At 39.1% G+C, this 22,336-nt stretch overlaps 1 protein-coding gene across 1 annotated transcript in view; it reads left to right on the top strand.

The window, feature by feature from the left end:
- Window positions 1-22,336, top strand: part of khdrbs2 (KH domain containing, RNA binding, signal transduction associated 2) — a gene marked incomplete at both ends in the record, with an annotated part of 63,403 nt that overhangs the window by 21,804 nt on the left and 19,263 nt on the right. Inside the window, 2 exons of the mRNA XM_083923309.1 lie at window positions 7,848-7,964; window positions 14,334-14,480. Coding sequence (XP_083779435.1) covers window positions 7,848-7,964; window positions 14,334-14,480 — 264 coding nt within the window. The remainder of the gene's footprint in view (window positions 1-7,847; window positions 7,965-14,333; window positions 14,481-22,336) is intronic.

Here is a 22,336-nt window from a genome sequence, read left to right as displayed (position 1 = left end):
GAATCCTAATTGGTCTGTGAATGAAGGGCAAATTGTATAGCGCTTTGTCCGGTAAGGTTAAAAGATGCCATATAAATGCAGTCCATTTTAATAATACAATAGGCATAATATTAGACATAACTTAATACAGCTGAAAGGGTATCAATATTAACCGGAAGTCATTCATTTTTTCATTCATCTTCAACCGCTTATCCCGGGGTAGGGGTCGCGGGGGGTGCTGGAGCCGATCCCAGCTGACATCGGGCGTGAGGCGGGGTACACCCTGGACAGGACGCCAGTCTATCGCAGGGCACATAGAGACGAACAGAGACAGACAACCATTCACACCTACGGGTAATTTTAGAGTCATCAATTAACCTAACACGTGCATGTCTTTGGACTGTGGGAGGAAATCGGAGTACCCGGAGAAAACCCACGCAGACACGGGGAGAACATGCAAACTCCACCGGATATGCAACAACACACAAGAAACAATGTCACATGACCGATTTTAGCCAACAAAAGTTGACAGTTAGGGTTAGGCATGAAAAATACTTGGTTAGGATTCGAAAGAAGGCTGAGGATCCTGCTAAGTGAATTTGTGATAATTGGTATATTGTAATTTTTCTTCTTTATTTCTTCTGAAAATCAGCCCCAAATGGACTGCAAAGCATCTCTAAAGCAATAATATATTGAACACCACAGGTACACCACCCTCCCATGCTGAATGATAAATCCACTTTCAGCTGTCAGCACTTGAAATTCATTGTTGCTGCTGAGCTGACAAAGGAACATATTTATTCAAAACAGAATTAATGCTCAACCCAACCTGTCAGTATTTTACCACAATGTTAATCTGTTAGTATTCACATAATTAAAGGTTGACAGTTTTACGTTAGTTTTGTGTTTTTACAGTTTACTTTGTTGTATGAATCTGGTTGATTAGATCATAAAATCAGTTGAAATGTCAGACTTGGTAAAGCTACAACTGCTGGATAAAACCTGGAGGGGTGATACAAACCTGCTTCAGTTGTATGCATCATTCACAGTGAAGACGTGTGCGTTTTGTGCACCACTCTCTGTAAAATATAAATTAGGTGTGTTGTCATTCTATAGCCTGTCAAGATAAAGAAAGTTGGCCTTGGTGCATTGCTCCAGAGACCTTACCATCACTTTATTTAATCTTCTCTGAAAAAGGGACACAACCTTGAATTGATCTCGGTTAGCGGGAGAAGAGTAGGTGCATCTGTACCTGTCCTGTTTTGACATAAACAAATGATACTCACAACGTGCTCATGGAAGCCTCAAAATTGTAAGCTGAGAACACTATTTACTCAGCAAACAAATATGATTAAGCAGCGCAGTCATTTTCATTATCGCTTAACTGGAATTTATCCTTTGTTTTTTTAACGAGACAACTTGATTAGCACCTCATAACCGTGGGGCATGAAATGGATTTTCAATGGCTGATACTGTCTGCTTGTCTGAGTCCAATGTTGGGATACTGTTGGGATTGCAAAATTATTTCTGCCCTTTTAATGAGAATACCCTTGATTTGGTAAGAAACCTAATGAACACATTTCACTCTTGCCACATTTAAACAAGCAAGTTTTACCTCTGTGGGGTATTTGCTTTAAGTATTCATTCTGCAGGTCCATATAGTACACACCCATAGTACATTGAATTGTATTTTGTCCTTTAGGGTAACTCAATTTTAGGCTTATCAGTCTTGGGCTATTGTGACCTTTAAATAGTGCAGCAGCTGTGCTCTAACCAAAGAGGAATTCCATTTTTGTCTGCCCAGAGATGTCAGTGTCCCACAGAAAGGCCTATCATATGGAAAGGTGTTTTGCGTAGATAAATTCCGAATACAGTAGAGGGAGTACAGAGTGTGAATCAAAATTGAGCACTTGTACGATAGCATCTGTGCGTGACTTTGGGATTCCACCAAGTCAGTGTTTGTGTGATGACTTTGTCTGCCACGATGCTCCTGCTCATGAGATCTAATAAAGATAAATCAAAATGCCTCCCCATGTTAAACAAGGCTCCACATATAAAGTTACCTAACTCTATACCAAGTACTGATTTTGACAGGGTTTTCAGTATATAGTGTGTTCATTCTGGAAATGGTGATACAATCTAGTTAAATGTTAGCAGGTGGAATAGTTTTACTTAAATTTCAAGTGTGCTGTTGGTTGACACTAGTGTCTCAGAATGCAGTGCACAATTTTCATTAATAATAATGGTGCACAATAATAATGGAGTAGCTGCTCATAGCTGGAGAAAATGAAAGCAAATTGTAACACTTGACGAGACAGCTACAGGAACATTGGGAAACAAAGGAGTACATGTTTTGAAACACATTTTGCTCTAAATAAAGCTGTTCTAATCAATAACAATGGATCAAATGATTACAATTAATGTGGTTCTTAAAAGGACTGTATTCGACATTCAGAACAATGATAAACAATGACAATAATATAGCAGCATGTATACACACATTAACATGGGGTTTCATTTATACCTTATTGAGGGTCAGCACAGTCTGGTGTACCACACGTACATTTTCTGATCCACACTTCACACTTTATTCCTGTTGTGATGCTCGGTGTTCTAGTGCAAAACAACAGAGATACAACAAACAAAGGTGGAGACTAGCTGGTATACACAATGAAGCAATTAGCTGCTAACTACAAGCCGGGTAGTTAATGAGTGGAGACCAAAGGAAAGCAAAAAGGAGAGTCAACCTTGGATTTAAATTCATCAGATGGACAGAAACATGACTCCAAATTCATGCTTATGTTTCCTCAGGTGAAAAAGTGTCTACCTTGCCTTTCTCACCAATGGGTTAGTATGCAGCACCCAGGTCATTCCCCTCGGTGAAGTGGACAACAGGGCACTTGAAGCTGTCCACCCTCTTCACTGAGGGCCTGCTGATATTAAGGGGACATAGTTCCTTCCCTGGTTCTTTCCACAGTCTAGTATCACCTCCGTCTTGCTCACATTGAGACATGAGTAGGCTGTTAACCTGACCTCTTCTAGTCCTCTACTTCTTTCAGGTGGGCTTTTCATTGTTACCTGTAATCAGGTCAGCAACAGCTGTGTTGTCAGCCATCTTGACGATGGCGTCAGAGTCAAAAGAAAGCTACACAGTCGTGTGGGTTCAGGGAGAAAACAGACGGGAGCTCAGAACACATCCCTGAGGTGCTCTGGTGTTAAAGTGTAATTCCAGTGCAAAATCATCCCTTTTCGGCACTTATATGCAACAAATAAGCCATCGAGACAGTTTTTTTTTTCATTTATCAACTGTTAACAGAGAAATCCCTGAGAGTAACTAACAGCCAGACATGGCTAACACTGATTAGCTTGGGGGATTGTGGTGAACTCATTAAAACAGCTTTTTTAACCACGAATAAATGCTGATAAGTATCCCCACACATAAAACGAAGCACCAACAATGTAGTTAGTGAACCCAGAGTTGATTAAAAGAGTGTCTTGACAGACTTTCCAACTGGCCCCGGTACCAGCTTCCCTCATAGTAAAGTCCATTGAAGTCGATAACCAAATGCAATCCAAAAGAAAGGAGCCCATTGGTGATTATTTTTGAATTGGTTGCCTCTTCCAATCAATGCCGGGGCTGGTTGGTAAGTCTTTCAAAACACTTGGGTTTGCAAACTACGTTGTTGGTGCTTCGTTTTATGTGTAGGGACTCTTATCATGCTACTGCAGGGTTTTGGTGTTATTTTGAGGAGTATTAGTGGTTTAAAAAGCCGTTTTAATGCCTTCACCATGCTTCCCCCAGCTAATCAGTGTTAGCCCTATCAGGCTGTTAACGACTGTTAGCGACTCCCCGGGATTTCCCCGTTAATAGCTGATAAACGAAACAACTGTCTTGATGTCTTCTTTGATGTATATAGGTGCCGAAAAAGACCATGGGATGATTTTGTGCCAGAATTACACTTTAAGGATGATGGTGGACCAAGTGTGTCCGCTCACCCTCATCACCTTGTATCTGCCTGTCAGGAAGTCAATGTTTTGTTTACAGCTTAATCTGCTGTTGTTTCCAAATGTGAGGTTAATTTTCAAAGTCATAGTTGGTTTGACGTCTGTCAACACATACCTGCTATTTATACAGTGCATTCATTTCCCGTCCATTAACTGACTCTTGTTGCATTTTGAGCACGATTTTTAAAGATCTGCCTCTACATTTGTTGTAAAAGAGGAGATTCAATGTAAAACAAAAAAAGAAGTGTGTGTTTGCTGCTAGTCATTTAAAGGCCATCGCTTTTTAGAGATGAAAGAAAATATTGTATGGATTGATATTTCTTTGCTTTAACAGAAAAACTATGTAGCTGCTGCTCTGACAGCAAAAGACAGCTTGTCTGGAACAGTTTCATGGTCTTAGACAGCTTTTGTGATGTAGTGTTGCATCACTTTGGCATTGCTGGCTGCTTGTCTGTATTGATCTTGATTCAAGTTGTTTGTCACCTGTTAAAATATACAGGGATCATAATATGTGTTGTGCTTACTGTCTGTGTGTGTGAAGGCCTTCGGGGCAACACTTCAGGGTTTATGTATTAATGGGAATTGTTGCATTTTTATCACATCATTCATTCCTGTTTGTTGTGAAGAGGAAAGGGAAGACCTAGGTTTGCCACCCTGCCCAAATTAACACATTATTCTTCTACTTTTATTGTATTTTGACTGGTTTACGATCACCACTCTGTGAAATGCATTGCAATCAGTGTCCCGAAGAAGTTTTATTAATGTGTTGACCAGAGGCAACATCCTCAACTAACAGTTGTAAAGTAAAGCCATACTTTAATATCTGACACCACTGAACCAGGTGAACGATAAATCTCCTCCCACCAAACAACCACTCATCTGCTTCTTGTAATGTCTCTGGAACTGATAGGACACACTACTCTGACACACTCACAGCCCAGTCATCCAAAGCTGTCATTAAAGCGTAAGCCTTTACCTGAGGCTTTAATCCTCCTATCAGTCAGGACCTGGACTACCCAATAGCACAGCTCACTAACCTAGTGCCTCGGGACATCAGCAAATCTTGCCTGGCCCCAGTGCACTGCATAAAGGGTGGCCACCGTGGACATTTTCCAACTTAAAAGCCGTAAAGGTTTTTTGTGTAATTAGATCACAGTGCCACAGCACCTTGACAAGTTGTAAAATTTCTATATTTTCATGCTTTCGATGGAACTGACCTAATACTAAAGCACAGAAACAGGCTATTAGTACATGAAATCATCCAGAAGTTGCCTTGATTTTTTTGTTATTTGAGTGCTTTTGTTATTTATTTGCTTTTTAAAAATTAACTTATCTCATCCTTTGTTCCTTAAAATTTTAATAATCAGATTCATCAGAGTGTACAATATTTACAAGAATCGTTATCTTGAGTGTATGGAAAAATAGTCTTGTGTGCTGCTCTGATGGAACAGCTGTTGTTACTGTGTGCTCACACAGCTCTCCGTTCTTGTAGGGCACAGTAGTGACGTGGTATGAAATAAAGATAAAATACTACAGCCTGCCGCAGAAACAGTGTTCTCAGACAACAGGGTTTATATTGATTTACAAACTGGCTATGGTATGTGGGCAGACTTCAGTTACCAATGTCCATATGTTAACAACTTCATGACTTGCTCAGGGATGTTGTGGTGTGGAAGTCAGTAGGCTTCAACATTTTCCACCATTAAGCTTCTGAAGAGAGGTGTTGTCTGTAAACAGCATTGAGCTCGCAAGGACCAACATTATGTTACACTGCATTATTTGTAAAAAGGTACATAGTTGTAGAGAAGTTGATTTGTAAACTGATCTCATTTATGAAAACCGATGCCAGCATAACCAAATAAAAGTGGGGGAATACATATGAATTACTTATAGTACGACATAGGACTTCATATTAAATGTGGCCAAAGTTTCAAATAATGCTGTGAAAAAACTCATCATTTCTAAGAGCTTTTTTACTCTTATTTCACTCTTATACCCTACCTGTCAGATAGGTCTCAGTCACTGAGGTTGTTGTGAGAAGTGTTTGATTCAGATGCATTAGCAGGTTTGCAGATTCATATTATGTGAACCAAACTTTGACTCCTGCTTTACAGAAAGCCCTTTAGACATGTACAACGCAGAACTTTATAAAAACGACTTTTCAGAATTAATATGGAGATTATATATATTTGGAAATTCATCCTGCACAAAAGATTCCAATAAAATGTTTGTCCTTTAAATGACTCTTTGTGAAGTACAAATAATTAGATCACTGCAACCGTTTCATCACTATTTGTTCAACGTCTAGATTGCCTTTGTGTGTAATTGTTCATATTCACAACACCCTTCCATCCAATATCTGCATAGCTATCAGTGTTGAAATTGCAGGGGGGCACACTGCATTATTTCAAACCTCATTTAACACAAAACCATACCCCTTCCTAAAGCCCAAATTGCTCACCATGGAGCAGCAGAGTGGCTCCAGACATTCATTAGCTTAATGAAAACAGGCCACTCTTCTTCTACCGCCCAGTGTGCGCATTCTCGACATAGCCGCAACGACCATCTGCTCTCAAGCTCCCTGCCAGCTACAGGATAGTCCTGTCAAAGCAACCCCTGTGAAGAAAGGCATCCGCGAAGGTGCCTTAATCATTCAGATCAGAGGACAGGCAAGGACAGTAGGGATTCTTTCGTTCTTTTTTTTCTTTTTTAAAATGGTCTCATCTCTGCGTCCCCTGGCGCCACTCTAACCTGAGATGTAGCGTTCACTCAAGGTGTTAATGATGTTCACGAAATAAGCTGAGTGTGCAGTTGTCGGAAGTTGAGTTGCAGCAGCCACACAGCTGGCACTAAAGTTATTAACCGCTCAGCCACAGTGGGAGAAGCTGCTTTTTTGAAAAGGTTAATATCAGTTTAGGGTTGGGCAGAGTGTGTTGTGGTGGGTGGCTGACCACCTGTTCAGCTCTGAAGGTGGTCTGTTATCATCTCATCCAGCAGCAAACATTTGGAGGTCGATCCATTCATTACAATTAAAAGAAGTAGTTTGTGAGATGAGTAGCTTTTATGGGCTTGTTTCAAGAAAAGATTACCACGTTTTCTAATTAATCTGCTAATATTTTCTTCAGAAAGGACTCATTTGACTAACAGTTGTAATATTCCCCTCTTGGATTAATCACCACTAATCTCATCAGCATTGCTGCTTCGACAACCCACAGCTACATCTCTCAATATGAACACTAGCTGGTTCACAGTGAGAGGGAAATGATAGTCAGAGCCCCGAGGCTTGAATCTGATAGTTTGTCATCTGGATAGTATTACTTAATTTCCCACTGGGAAGAAACTCATTATTTCTGCCTTTATCTCAGGACTGACCTCTGGAACAGTTTCAGGAACATTATTGGTTTGAGCCAATGTTCCCTTTTCTTTTCTTTCTTTTTTTTCGGCATGACATGAATGACCCTAAATGGCAATAAGATACATGACTAGCGAGGAACAAAGTTCAAGCTAATAGATGGATGCACCCATACCTTATGCTGGACCGCAGCTCAGAGTCTCATTCACCTTTAATGTGCTACATACGGAGCACAATTCTATTGATTTATTACAGGCTACATTACAGCTTTTTCTCACATGATGAATGGTGAATGGAATGTGAGAATATATTGATAATAGATGATTAATGGCCAGCTGACATCTTTTATGGTTAACCTTTTCCCCAAATGGATCAAATTTCTTTAACATCCAACACATAAAGAATGTCTTGAGAAACATTTGTCTTCACGTATAGGTCAGCTTTTTTCATGATTGTCCTACATATGTTAGAAGCATTGATAAGGTGTCTGATTGCTTTTTTTCCCCCACAGTTTAATTTTGTCGGGAAGCTTCTGGGACCACGGGGAAATTCCATGAAACGATTACAAGAGGAGACAGGAGTTAAGATGTCTATCCTGGGCAAAGGGTCCATGAGGGATAAAGGCAAGGTAAGATATCGATTTGTGGGTAAAATATAGTTGTTGTGCTGGTCCAAGATATGAATCAAATGAAAATATTTACGCTTTCAATTATACCAAAGCACTGATAAATATTATAAGCAACAACATGTGAACTGTAACTGAGATGAATAACACCCAGAATAGAATTAATGGCTTTCAGTTGACAAAGTCATGTAGGAAAACATGGGAATGGTTTTCTGCGTGTTGTTTAATATTATATCCTGCATAGACAATTATGAATGCAAAGTAATGAATCAATGCCAAAGTAATTTACCCTACTGACTTGTGGTCCCCTGGAGCCAAACTTATCCGAGCATGTACACAGACAATCTGCTGGATGTGGTATTCACGCTGTCTCAGTGTGCAGCTATAGAGTTACATCACTATTATTACTGTAGCCTTCGATTCCGACATCTAGACATGACAAAAGACTTGCAGTGTTACCACCTCTTTGGTAAATAAAAGGGGCATCATTTCAATGCATTAAGAACATGTTGAGGGTAAAATCATGCAGAGGCTGTTAAATCTACTTTAAAGCGTCTATAATCTATATATTTTTTTGTAATAAAAATATATCAGATGACGATGTGGAAGAATTTCCTCATAGAATTATCACCCGACTCTGCAGCTCCCCTGGGCTTTACAGAGCTTCATAGTGAGTTTCTGCTCATTGTTTAGCAGTCCGCCATCACAGCTTTACTGATTGGGTTCACTCTCACTACTCTCATAGCATCCTTTAAGGCAGCTGTTTTCAGTAAAAAAAAAATGTTTAAAGTGATTTACAATGCATTTATAATGCTTTATGACTACACTCATAAACACACGTAAATCTTCCAGATGCACTTTGTCAAGAGTCATAAAACATTATAGGGGTGCCCTGCGATAGACTGGCGTCCTGTCCAGGGTGTACCCTGCCTCATGCCCGATGTCAGCTGGGATCGGCTCCCGCACCCCCCGCAACCCCGACCCCGGGATAAGCGGTTGAAGATGATTGAATGATATAATGAATTATAACTTCAAGTGTCTTATGGATGTTCTTGACTAGTTAGAAACTAGAGGCTAACTGATGGGGCTTATAATACATTATGACTATTTACATTCACCTCAACTGTAGAAAGGATTCATACCATATGATATAATAGTCCATGCAGTATCATCAGTTATCATTGTATGTGTTAAGTAAAGTGGTTTATCTATAATAATACATGCTTCGTCATAATCTCTGCTGCATGCAATGAGTCCTTACTACAGTTGATTGTTGAGGTGTGTATAGGTGAGTATAGGTAGTCATGATGTATAATAAGCCCCATTGCATAGTTTATCAGAAAGCATTACGTGTTTATGAGTGTAGTTATGCAGCATGCACTTATAATACACTATTAGATGTGGTCGTCATTTAAGGGGTTACCAAGAAAACCTTCACAAACTGTGCACTACCTGCTCATTACCAATAAGCAGACAGGCGCAGTTAGGGGCTAGCTGGTAAAAATAATGGATTATTTAGCAGCTAAAGAGCCAGATATTTCCCTCAGGAGTTGGTGGAGCCCAAACACAGAGCTAAAAGAAAGTAAATATTGGACTTAGGTTCATCAGGTGGCCAGAAACACGACTCCAAATGAATGTCAATTTTGTGTTCACATCTTGTTCCAGCTGCCCTCAGTTGTTCAAAAAAGTTATTACAGGTATCAGTGTGTTTCTAGTTGCTATTTGTACATATGAACTGCTGTTTAGTTAAGGAAACATTCTAACTTGAAGGTCCATTTAGTAGCTATTTTGGAGCTTTCTATCATATTACATGATCTTGATCAGTATACAGAGTTTACTCAGTGCTCATTAAATTAATTGTGACAGTTACAACAAGTAGAGCTGTATGTGTGATTTTGTTACTTTGAGCATTGAAGCATCACAGTTTTAAAAGCAAGGAACACCATAAAAATTAATGAGTAAGTGCGACTTGAAAGTTCATTCTTCACCTAGGGTACAGCAGATGAAAAAAAAACTATTTCACCACAGGGTTCACTCAGTAGCTGTTGTTCCTTTGCAGATTGAGTTGCAAAGTTTTTATAGACACATAGAGCAGGAGCAGTAATGAATTATAGTTCATCACTGTAATTTCTACAGTATATACTGTAGTTCCATATGTTTTCCAGGATCCAATAGTAGATTTACTCGCAAAATGCAATTTTAACCATGTAATCCTCTGGATGACCAAGCTTTTGTATAAGTCAACTTAATAAAGCTCCAAATTCTCCAACAACTGTATGGCTTTGTAATTAGAAATTACCGGTAATACCTTTCACATCAATTTTCATTCAGGCCTACTTTTGAGGCTAAAAGTCTTCATGGCTAGAAGGCTAAAGGCACTGAGACGTTTCTTTACCATCACACTTTTGAATGCGCCTTGGCTGATGCAGGATTTCATTTAAAACTTTGGCTTACTGCCACTAAGTCCATTCTAGTTTACTCATGCTGCATTAACTTGTCTGCAGTCTGTAAAATGAAGTAAAGAGTGATAAAACGTATGCAAAATAACGGTTTATTGACATTGGCATGCAGTGCTTAGATTGTGATACTGAACTGCACAGTACAGCATGACGTTTTATTGTTTAATAAATCAATTATTAAGCGTCAGTATAACTTGGAGTTTCAGTTTGAGTGAGATTTGTGGTGCTGTGTGCAGCACAAAGGACAAATAATAGACCCCCAAATAGTTTTTTCTTACCAAGGGCTGATGATGTAACAATCTGATATAGCTTGGCGTTTTCTGTGTGCCATATTGATTGTGTGGACAGTATGGGCAAGTCTGAAGGACTCTGTGATGAGAATGACACCTAAATGTCGTGACTGGCTGTCTGCCACATGAGGCAGCTGCTCACAAGACAGTGTGGTACAGACATAGCCTATTACAAGAAAAAAGTTGTCATCACAAATATCTCCCATCTCATCTTGTTTGTCATTGGGGAGCCAAAGGGTGATATCTCAGGTTTGACATTTTTTCATTAAAGCATCCCATGATTAGACCATATGGTTAATACAACACCTTGCACACAGATATTAGCCTGGTTATCATGGATTCATAGAGCTAAAAACAGCACCTCTCTGACTCTAGACTGCATCCAACGCAATAGAGAGAATTTTATGCCTGAGTTCCGAAAATCCTTATAAACGTTCAAACCTATAATATTGATTGATTAAACACAGGCACAATGCAGTTATGTATAGCTCTGTGTACTTCTTCTGCTGTAAAAATGTAAAAAAATTATATATATATATATATATATATATATAGTGGCAATCTACGTAAACAACTCAGACAAATAACTCCTGAGATAACTTTTGTTATGATTTGGCACTATAAATAAAATTGAATTGAATTGAATTGAATTGAACTGAATAGACACAATAACTCGCCCACATGCACGTTTTGATCTGATCCGTAATGACTTAAGCTCTCTGACAGTGAATGTGAAGCCTTCTGTAATTTCAGGAGTGATTTTTAATTAAAGCTGATTTCTCCTAGAGGGTAGAGAATGACCCTGTGATATGAGGACCAAAGTTTGAGTCCTTAGATTGCCTGGGTGAACGGAACTCTCACGTCTCTTAACAGCCACCATCAAGGTGTCCTTGACCAAAGCACTCAACACCCAACTGTTTGCAGAGCAGGTTGAATTAAAACAGCTTAAATTATATAGTTTGTCATGATTAAACAACCATTACATTGATAAGTATGTAGCAGCTGCATTTGTATTAAGTAGACAAAACTAAACTTCTCCACTGCAGGTCTGACAGCACCTTAGAATATTTTTGCTCAGTGTAGATTTCAATTAAATGATTTAACTGGGTCCTTTTTAGAATAGCCTTAAGCTAGCCTATATTTCAGCTCTCTAAAGCCTCAGGCAGGGGCCCTTCAGGGCCTTGGTTATTGGGCTTTTCTTGACATTACACCTTGGAAGAACTTGCATTAGGAGTGTGGATACACATGTTTTGTATTTCTTTCAGTGCATTCTTGTACACTTGCTTTAACTCAATGCCCCTTACTCAGACTGAACGCCTATTTGCATTCCTAATTTCTTTCTCTGCACTTTTACCATTTATCCTGTGAAGCTTGCTTAGACTGAAGGATATACACACAGTATACAGTATATGGGATATAGCAAGAGTGATCTTATAATGAAATCGTACTGCACCTGCTGTTTATCTCTGTCACAGTGACACCTGTGTCATTTCCCTCTCGTTTCTATTCAGCCTCCCACATTGATAGGATCTTTGTGTGTGTCTGCATTTTTTTTTTTTGTCAAACTTGTCTCGTCTCACCTGTCCACCAGGCGTCCTCGTTGTGTGTCCCTGTCTGCTACACCTGTCCCTCATCCGCTAATCATCCGCTTTCCCAGCTTTTTGTGCCTACCTGCCTGTTGGTGTATATCATTTTGTTCCTTGAGGAACCTCCCATCCATTTCGCACAAGCGATTTATTTCTGATTAATTTACCGACCATTGAGATGACTTGAACTAGGCCATGTCTGGGTCATAAAATGTCAATCAAACATTTCTGGGAGTTGTTTTGGCAATGGAGCCTGCAGTGTAGAGCTTTCTTGCCAACAAATGTAATGTATATCAGAAAAAACTTCACTAACAACCAGAATCTATTACTTAGCTCAACTATCTAATCTGTTATTCTTGTCATTCTTTTCCTGTAGTGTCAGATAAGCCGTAATTACTCTCCAGAAGTTATTCCTTACATAAGTGGGGGACAGGCCACATCTCATTTATACGTTTTTTTGTGTGTGTGTGTGAAGTGTCTTCCAGGTGAAAAATGTAGTGATTGCTCATGTGTCTCCTTGACTTGAAACTAAATTATGTATCTTGATAGGCCACAGGCTGAAACGCGTCAGTCTCACAATAAAGTTGTTCAAGATACTACAAGTGTTGTGGAAGTTTTGACTGCTTGAAACTAAATCATAAATGTTACTGGCGGTTGTAGCCTACCTTTGCAAGGGAAGCTTAAGATGAAAGGAGTAAAAAAGGTCTATGTCATAGCAAAGCCTCTTTATTTTAAAAGTTGTTTCACAGCAGCAATACTTAATTTAGATAAATGTAGATGTTTTACCAGGATAGCAATGTCAGGAAGGCTACCACTTTGGTCCAGACTGAAATATCTTACTATTAGATGGATTGCCATGAAAGTACAAACACTGTTTGACTTTTCATCAGGTCAAAATTTTAATTCGTCCCAGTGCTTTGGTTTAGGCCTGTTGTAACAAATTTTCCTAAAAGTGACGCACCCACAGAGATCACCACTCCAGACCAATTAAAAAGTGATGTGTGGAAGGTTTTTGGATTTCCGTCAACTAATGGAAAAATAACAAATAAAGAAATAGTAATCTGAAGAATATGCAAGGAAAAATAAAATGACAATGAGGAACCTGAGGGCACCCATGACAACACAGGAGGAAGCGGAAACGTAGAAGCAGGCAAGAATGACTCTCCCTCCTCCCGGTCACTGGACTTAACAGATGCCCGGCAAAAGGCGATTACCGACAAATTGACACAGTTTAACTGAAAAGTTATGAGACAGACTGATTAACATCTCACAGGGGTCTGGATTTAAAGATTTCCTCCAGGAGCTTGAGCTAAATTACACGGTTCTAAGCTGTCTGCAGAGTTGTTAAATTAAAGACAACATCAGAAAAATTATTAGTGGGGAACAGATCGCCCTGACCAAAGGTGGCTGGAAGTCGTACAGAGGCATATGTGACCACGCAATTTATAAAAAAAAAAAGTACTGAAAGATATAATCCTCAAAATGACGAAAAATCAGAAAAGCCACACCTAGCACACACTATTAACCTGGCTGGATTTCAACAAATCAAAGCTAATCAACGAATGTGCTACCCTTTCTTGCAATGTGTTCTCATGAACAGGTCCGTACCAAATTCTATGAAAAGTTATGCACAATTTGTGCGAAAAAACTTGCTGATGAACCGCAGGACCCGACTAAAGGTCAAAAGACGCAAAATCGGAAGTGCAACAAAGCAAAGAAAAACAACATTACGTGACCAATTTTACCGAACAAAAGGTGACTGTTAGGGTTAGGCATGAAAAACACTTGGTTAGGATTTGAAAAAAGGCTGTGGATTGGTTTAGTACGGATGGGAATTGAACCCTGCTCCCCAGGCTTAAAGTGCTGTGTTTTGTATATACTTTACTTCACATTACCAACTACACATTAAGATCACATCCCAAGATTGAAATGTGGGTGGTATTTGTTATATAATTTAATACTATTATTAAACAAGGTGTATGTTGGCTTATCTTTTATGAGTACAATTCCTTCACTGGCTCTCTTTTTTTTCCGCAGGAAGAAGAATTAAGAAAGAGCGGGGATGCCAAATACGCCCATCTGAGTAATGATCTTCATGTTTTAATTGAAGTCTTTGCTCCACCTGGAGAGGCATATTCCCGCATGAGTCACGCCTTGGAGGAGATAAAAAAATTCTTAGTACCGGTAAGTTTAATACCTCATCATGTTTGTTCCTCCTAATTTTCATTCCTGTGCAGTATATGAACATCAGTCATCTCTGCTGACTTGATCATTTCTCCACCAATGAGTTTACAGTATCCAGGGTTTGTTTACATAAGAGTAAGATATGAGCGTGAAGCTGCATCTGCATTACAACCATTACCCTACACAACATCACCGTAGTTATAAATGAGAAATAATGTATTCAGCAATTAAAGTGCAGTAAGGAAAAACTTGCAAGGCTCCAGCAACTTATAGCCCGGAGAAGTTAGGAATAATTAATGTGCATGTTGTGTACTCTTGCTGAGTCTAAGCTGTAAATATTAATCAAGCTTTACAAATGTGACAAGCCTAGTAGAGGAATTGTGTTGCATGAGCTGATTTTAAGGAGTCCATGCTTCTTCCTATAGCAAGCCGATGTTCGTACAAGCATGTCTGCTCACTGGGCCAGGAGGATGATACCCCTCCAAGTACAAATTATTTTACAATGTCTGCAAAAGAACAACAACAACAAAAAGCAAGTAAAGGAATGCACAGTTATTTAGTGTGTCCCTCTAATGTCTCCCATATTACATTTTCTTTCTCATCAAACAGTTGTAACTGCATGAACTGCAGCAAAGATTATGCTTTTCTTCTACACACAGTCTTTCAAAGAATAAAAAAATATATTGCTCAGCTCTTCAATCAGTGCAAAACTTTTAGAAAAGATGGGGTATTGTATATTCTAACAGACCACAGAGGTTTTCTTATTAGTGTACACTCAGGATTGGCTGTAATACATTTCTGTTTAAATAGGCACATACATTCAATAAGAAATAATTCAATAAGCTAGACTAGAGTTTGAGTCTTTTGTGAAAATCTGCCAGCAAAACTAATGTGACGACAAAGGATGGGTTCTGCATAACTGGGGGTCAGATTAATTTAAAGGGAACAATTAACTCAGTTCAAACTTGCAATTAACTTTCTGTGTTTTTGAATACGGGCTGCGTGCATTTCTCTGTAGATTTAGCGTTTTGATATTTTCACAGTATTTGTATAGCACCTTGACATGATTTATAAATATAAAAAAAGACATGGGAATTTCATTGTATGGGAATTAGATCTTACACAGTGAGTATGGACAAAGCCCAGAATATTTACAGAAATTAGATAAGGTGAAAATATATTAATATAATATACACCATGCCTGGAACATGCTTGCTGCTTCAGGGATCTTATGGATTTGCAAATAAACTGCACATAACGTAACCCAACCGACATCTGTCAGTATCCATAGTGACAGATGTTTCCTGCCTCTGGGGGAGAGTGGCAAGTGCACCCTGCTGTTTATCTTGTTTTTTATTGATGCACTGTGTATCAACAGAGATGGTTACTTTGTCGTTGTTGTGAGTGCAACTTCAAGTGAATTGCTGTTGGGCATCAGTTTGGTAGAAAATCATCAGCATGGGTTCAGTAACTTGCTAATATTTTTGATTCAACTTGTAATTTTTTTGTTTTTGTTTATGCAATTGTAATTAAAGGGGACCTCTACCAGTTTTAGACATCAAAGGATGTTTACTGGTGTGGAGTTAGAAAGAAGTGAGTCTACCAGAACTCTGTAGGCAGCTGCTCATCTCTGCTTGAGGCTACATTAGCCATACTAGAATTAGACACCTGAATCTCCAAACAAACTGCAGATGGGAGTGTTGGGACCTCATCTCCCAGAGTTCCTCTCCTCAGCCTCTTTTGTTCTATGTTTCTTGATTATTTGCCCTTCGTCACTTTTCACTTTAGCGATTCATTTTTTGTTTCTTTGTCTTTTGACTGGAAGTTGATCTGTCTTCTTTCTCTCACTGTTGATCCTCCATTGTGAGTCTGCAATAATGAAATGAACCTGCGACACATTAGAGCTAGCCTCACTCAGAAGTTGTAAGTTCCCGATTACCGATTACAATGAAATGCAGCATACGCTTCAGTCTCTAGCTCAACCTGGGCAGTCCAGCTGCTGCTGACTGACATGAAAAGCTCTGCTAATATTGTGAATTTTGTGCGGGAATGACTCCACAGACACTCAAATGTGTTTATGGGCAAAGCAGCAAATAAAAGTGCTTTTATTAGTGGGTCATATGATCAATCACCACTGTTTTAACTCACTCTTTGATAGATAGTAACTTAAAAGACAATTAACTAGATAAAATCATACCGATTATAACGTTAAAACGGCCTATCGCAAGTTCAACAGTGTTATAGTTTTACAGTAGTCGACTACTGCTTTTTTAAGTAGCCTACAAGACATCAGTTTGTCATCAGCTCAGCATGTAAAATGTAGAATGCAATACAAATTGGCCCAGGAGGAAAGATGGACTGAATTTATGATCCAGCTACAAACATGCCTGATTCGAGCCAGCTGGTGTGCAACACGATTGCTTTTCTCTGCCAGCCCAACAGGAAAACTAGCACTGCTCCAGTGACCAATCTACCCCTGCTTGTGTGACATTATGCATCAGAAACAAAACTCAAGTCGAAGTGATGCAGCAGACAGGATCACAGAGACGTGTAGCTGTCTACCACAATGCCATATGTGTAGTTAGGTGAGTTACAGTGCTGCTTCTAGTTATAATAATACATAATACATAGTAATAATGTATGTATGTATGTAGCTGAGGTGAGTGACTTGTGCTTTACTCATTTCTTTTCTTCACTTGTACTCCTCTAGTCTCCTCTCATCTGTCTTTGAACAAAAACTCAAATATGCTCCATAAATCCATTGTAATGGGGCATAACTCCCATGATGTAGGAAAATAAATGTCTGTAATTTAACAAAACCTGCGTCCCACTGAGTGCTCACTTCTGCACAACATGAAAAATTAATATACATTGTTTTCTTCCGATATTAAAAACTCTCCTTGTGTGTGTGTGTGTGTGTGTGTGTGTGTGTGTGTTTCTGTGCGTGTGTGTTCTGCTCACCGCTCTTCTCATGTGTGTGTATTCTGATATAAATAACATTTATTATAAAAAACCATGAACAAGCTGTGTGACCATTTCCAAATACAATTAACAGCATAATTAGTGTATGTTGTGTTATTCATTTAGTCCTGAGTAGTAGAAAGTGAACATACAGGCTGCCAAGAAGTACAGTTTGTCTGACTGTGAGCTTCATCAGTCGTTGAAGCGAGTGAGGAGAGAAAGCTTGTCTGAACGGGAGCCCTCGGATCCGTTGTGAAGCAAAATCTGTCAACAGAAATGCTGTCAGTGCTGTCAGCTCGCAGTTATGCACCCTAGAAAAAAAAATGCAAACAGGAACCTAATCAGTGGAATACTGTTTATATATTCTGAAAGTGAGAAAAAGACAGAAGGACAGGAGCTCCTGCTTTCAGCTGGATGAGCTTGTGTTGTTCATCTCCGGCCAAACTTGGTTCATTTCGGCAGACAGAGGGTGACACAGATGCTTGAGCAAGACATGGTAGAACATTTTTTTTGCACAAAGTCAAACATGAAGTCAAACAAAAATGCTCTTAAAACTCACTGTTTTGTGTTTTAACTTAATTTGAACCTTATGACCCTAAATAATGAGCCTGAAGGCCCTTACTGAAGATTGGCCTGTTGCAAAGGCAAGCACCTATGTTCACTACTTTGCATTATCATCTTCATTAAAGATCAAGACTGCGCAAGTGTTCTTAACAATGCAGGGCCCGTTTTGCCAGGGAGGTGAAATTTGTGTTGAGCTAGCTTTGAAAGAACACGTTAAAGAATACATTTTTACAATGCTAGTAGATTTGGTTCTAAAAATGTGCACTATACAGTATGTGTATATGCAAATTGTGTGTCGTTATATCACACTGTGGTTCACTTATGCTTTGCTGCTTCAGGACCTCAATAGTAGCACAGGTTCTTCTCTATATTCAGTATCAAACCCCCTATGGTCATGAGACTGCACAATAAAGTGAGATGCAAAAGCATACATCCAAATAATGAAGATTTATGAATGTAAATATTTAGTATCACCAAAATCCAGAATCAAAATCCAGATCTTCACCCAGTGCTTTTGTTAGGAACTGAGATAAGCAGCACCTGCGGAAAAAGTACAGACATACAATACAATATTTAAAGATCTCTTATCGTAAAAAGTGAGCTTTCCATGTCTTTTTTCTATTAAAAAAGTATATTCGGGTGCTATATAAATACTGATAAGTATCAAAATGCTAAATCAAGAGAGAAATGCACACATTCAGTTTTCTGAAACTGGGCCTATAAACAAGCTGTCAGGACTTCCATAAGGTTGTGATGTCACAGCTTTACTGTCTATAGGAAGAAAAGTGCACATACAGTCACACCCCGGCTGCAGAGAGTGCAGATTTGTAAGACCCAGAAACGGTGACCAAGCAGAGCAGACTAGGCTTTTTCGGGAGGGGAGCTTAAAGTGAAATTGCAACATAAAATCATTCCAGGGACTTTTTGGCAAAAACACTCACCAAATAAGCCAGATTTTTTTGTGTGTAACAACTTTTAACGGAGAAATCGCGGACAGTCTTTAACAGTTGCTAACATCCGAATGCGGCCAACACTCATTAGCACAGGGCAGCACGGTGAACGCATTAAAACAACTTTTTTAACCACTAATACTGCTCAAAATAACACCAAACCTCTGCAGTAGCATGATAAGAGTCCTTACACATTAACCGAAGCACCAACAACGTAGTTAGTGAGCCCGGAGTTTATTAAAAGAGTGTTTTGAAAGACTTACCAACTGGCCCTGGTACCAGCTCCTCTCATAGTAAAGTCCATTCAGGTTGATTACCAAATGCAATCCAAAAGGAAGGAGCCCATTGATGCTTCAATTTGAGTGATGCTGCCGTTTTAATGCGTTTACCGTGCTGCCCCAAGCTGATCAGTGTTTTATTCGCATTCGGCTGTTAGCGACTGTTAGCGACTGTCCAGGATTTCTCCGTTAGTGGTTTTTACACAAAAAAAATTGTCTGGCTTATTTGGTGAGTGTATTTGCTGAAAAAGACCCTGGGATGATTTCACACCGGAATTTCACTTTAAACCTCCTGAAAAAGCCCAGTCTGCTCTGATTGGTCACCATTTCTGGGTCTTACTCATCTGCACTCTCTGCATCTCTGCACCAACATTGCAGCTGTGGATTGCTTATTTGATGAGTGTATTTGCCAAAAAGAACCTTGGAATGATTTTACACAGGACTTTCATTTGAAATAAACAGGTACTAAAACAAGTGCCGAAATAAAGGTGAATGCAGGTCCAACAGTCCATTTGATCTCTTTGGCTGAACTGCCCCTCCGGAGGAAAAAACGTTTTTTTTTTTGCTGTTGTGTTGTGGCAGATCTACCAGAATGCAAAGGGTGGAAGCTACTAAAAATGCCTGGTCATCCAAGTTTTATTCAGTCTAATTAGAAAAAGAAAAGGAGGAAAGTTGTGGCTGTAAAGAGCAAAACTCCAATGTCTGAATGCAATTGAATGCAGATGATGCTCCCACAAGCTAACACACAGAGCTGCCAAGAGCTGTCCCTGCAGCAGGCAGCACACACAATGACTGCTGATGGCTTTTGTGCCTGCTAAATGTTTGTGTAGGGTTGCCAACTTCCATTAGTAGTAATACAGTACAGAAACATTTCCAGGGTTGACTGCCACGGTGAATAAACATCTAAACATTTTGACCAATACAGCTTACACAATGACGAAACAACTTTTCATTTTGGTCGCATTAGCCAATTTACTGTTACAGTGGTTTAAAGCTTGGATAAAATACTGCATAGTATACTCCAATGTCCCTGATTCCTTCCAGCTGGGGACTTTTCGTTGCAATTCAATAATGAAAATATGCAGTACTTACGAGTAAAAAAAAAAAAGTGCTGTGATTTGTGAAGTGATACTCTTGGTAATTTCCTTTAACTGAATTATTTGGCATCATTGAACCTCTGAGGAGGAGAAACTGACTATGGTCATAAACTGACTTGGCTTGGTACTTGACCTGAACTTCAACATATGACAGTTGAATATCTAAAAACAGTATGTGATGTTCTGATATCATCTAGTCTGGTAGGTTTAAAGTCAAAATCTTAAAGATCCCTTGAAGACATGTTTTTTTTGTTTTAAAAAAAAAAACCAAATAAAATTTGTTTTAAAATGATTAAGTTACCTTACATAAGTCATTGTACCAGAGGGAAAGGTGAGGCAGCACAGTTTCCAAACCCTGCATAACTAACTGCATTAAAACCTCACACACTGAAGCTGGCAGCAGCCACACTACCACTACCGACAGAGTCTTTGTAGCAGGAAAAAACCCAGCTGCGCTCCGCCTACTTACGCTGCATGTCTGTTCCCCATATATTTTGTTAATCAAGTCCATGTTTTCATGTTTTCTACTTCAATGAAAAGTCCATTCTCACTAATCTATATTCACTTGAGGCATGTTTCCACGTTGCACTTGTATAAGTTTCCTATTGGACAACAATTGGCTACCAAACTACTTGTGATGTCACACGTTTTACACTCACACAGAGCTGCTTTCCTTCTTAGCAGCTGAATGTAGAAACAGTCTTCAAGTATCAAACTAGGAATTATTCTGCACAGTGAAGGTCGAATATCAAGTGAAAGAGTGAAGAAGAGTCCACAAGAAGTTTTAATTTTCACACATTCAACCAAGAAATTAGTTTTCCAGCCTTTTCTGTTCAAACTGAATAATTTAAATCTAATAATAGGCTTTTGTTGAGGATGTGATTACATTCAGTGTCAAAACTATGCAAATCACAGAGAGGGCAAACACTGCTGTGATATCCTTATAACTGTGTGTGGTGTAGGTGATGGAAATACCCAGAGTAGCGTGTAAATAAGGTGAAAAGAAGGTGAAAATAAAATGTGACACAATTCACCAGAATGCTATACTGTATGTGTGAGTTATAATCTCACTAGCACAGAGCCTGCATACCCATTGATGGTATGTCCTTCACTCATTAATGCACTCTACACAGTCTCATATCACAAATCAATGTGCAGTTAATATCCTGATCGGATTAATGCTCACACAAAGATGTCATTATGTTTGTTTATGTTTATTTTATTTAAGAAGGGCCAATCCACATTAATGAGCACTTGACTTAAATGGGCCAGATTTAGATACAGGCTTATTTTCATCTGCGGTCCCAGTCACTCCATGATGTAAAGACATTAGAGTATTTAAAATCTCCCTTCACTCAAAGTGTTTTTCCTTCTGTTTCTGTCCTCTAAAATGTCTGACATTGACTATGTACTTGTATCTGTGTAACAGATAGAAAAAAGGAAACAAAACATGTTGGAATTTAATTTTCTTTTATCATTATTCATTTCACCAAAATCCATCACATAATGTGTTGTAGTTTCTTTTTTTACCTGTAATATAGATTATGTTTCTGATTTTTAATGCTGATGATTTAATGTACAAATGTTAATGCGATACTCCTCTGAAATGTGTTTAAGGTGTTTTCTGTCATGTAGACTGATTGTGGAAGCCGTTTTGAGCAAAATAGAGAAAGATTTTGGCACAAATTCTCTGTGTGTGTGTGTGTGTGTGTGTGTGTGTGTCTGTGTGCGTGCGTGCGTGTGTGCGAATGCGTTCTTCATGTAATAGCCTACATGCTAAAATGATTTTTTAAAAATCGTGTTAGCCATTTTGTGGAGAGGATGACTATCACTCACTCAAAGTCATCTCGCTCATTCACATTGTTTTATGTCGCCATCATACAGGAATAAAAGTTCAGTGTGAGACCTCCCTTGCGTCCCCTGTTTTCGTGCACCAGAACACACACGCAGAAGTGCGAGCACAAGCAGCAGAGGGCGGGGGGTTGCCATATGCAACATTTCTCAAT

Source organism: Echiichthys vipera (assembly GCF_963691815.1).
Source record: "Echiichthys vipera genome assembly, chromosome: 11".
NCBI lineage: Eukaryota > Metazoa > Chordata > Actinopteri > Perciformes > Trachinidae > Echiichthys > Echiichthys vipera.
The sequence above is the reverse complement of the archived record's forward strand: the minus strand, read 5'-3'. Positions and strand labels throughout refer to the sequence as shown.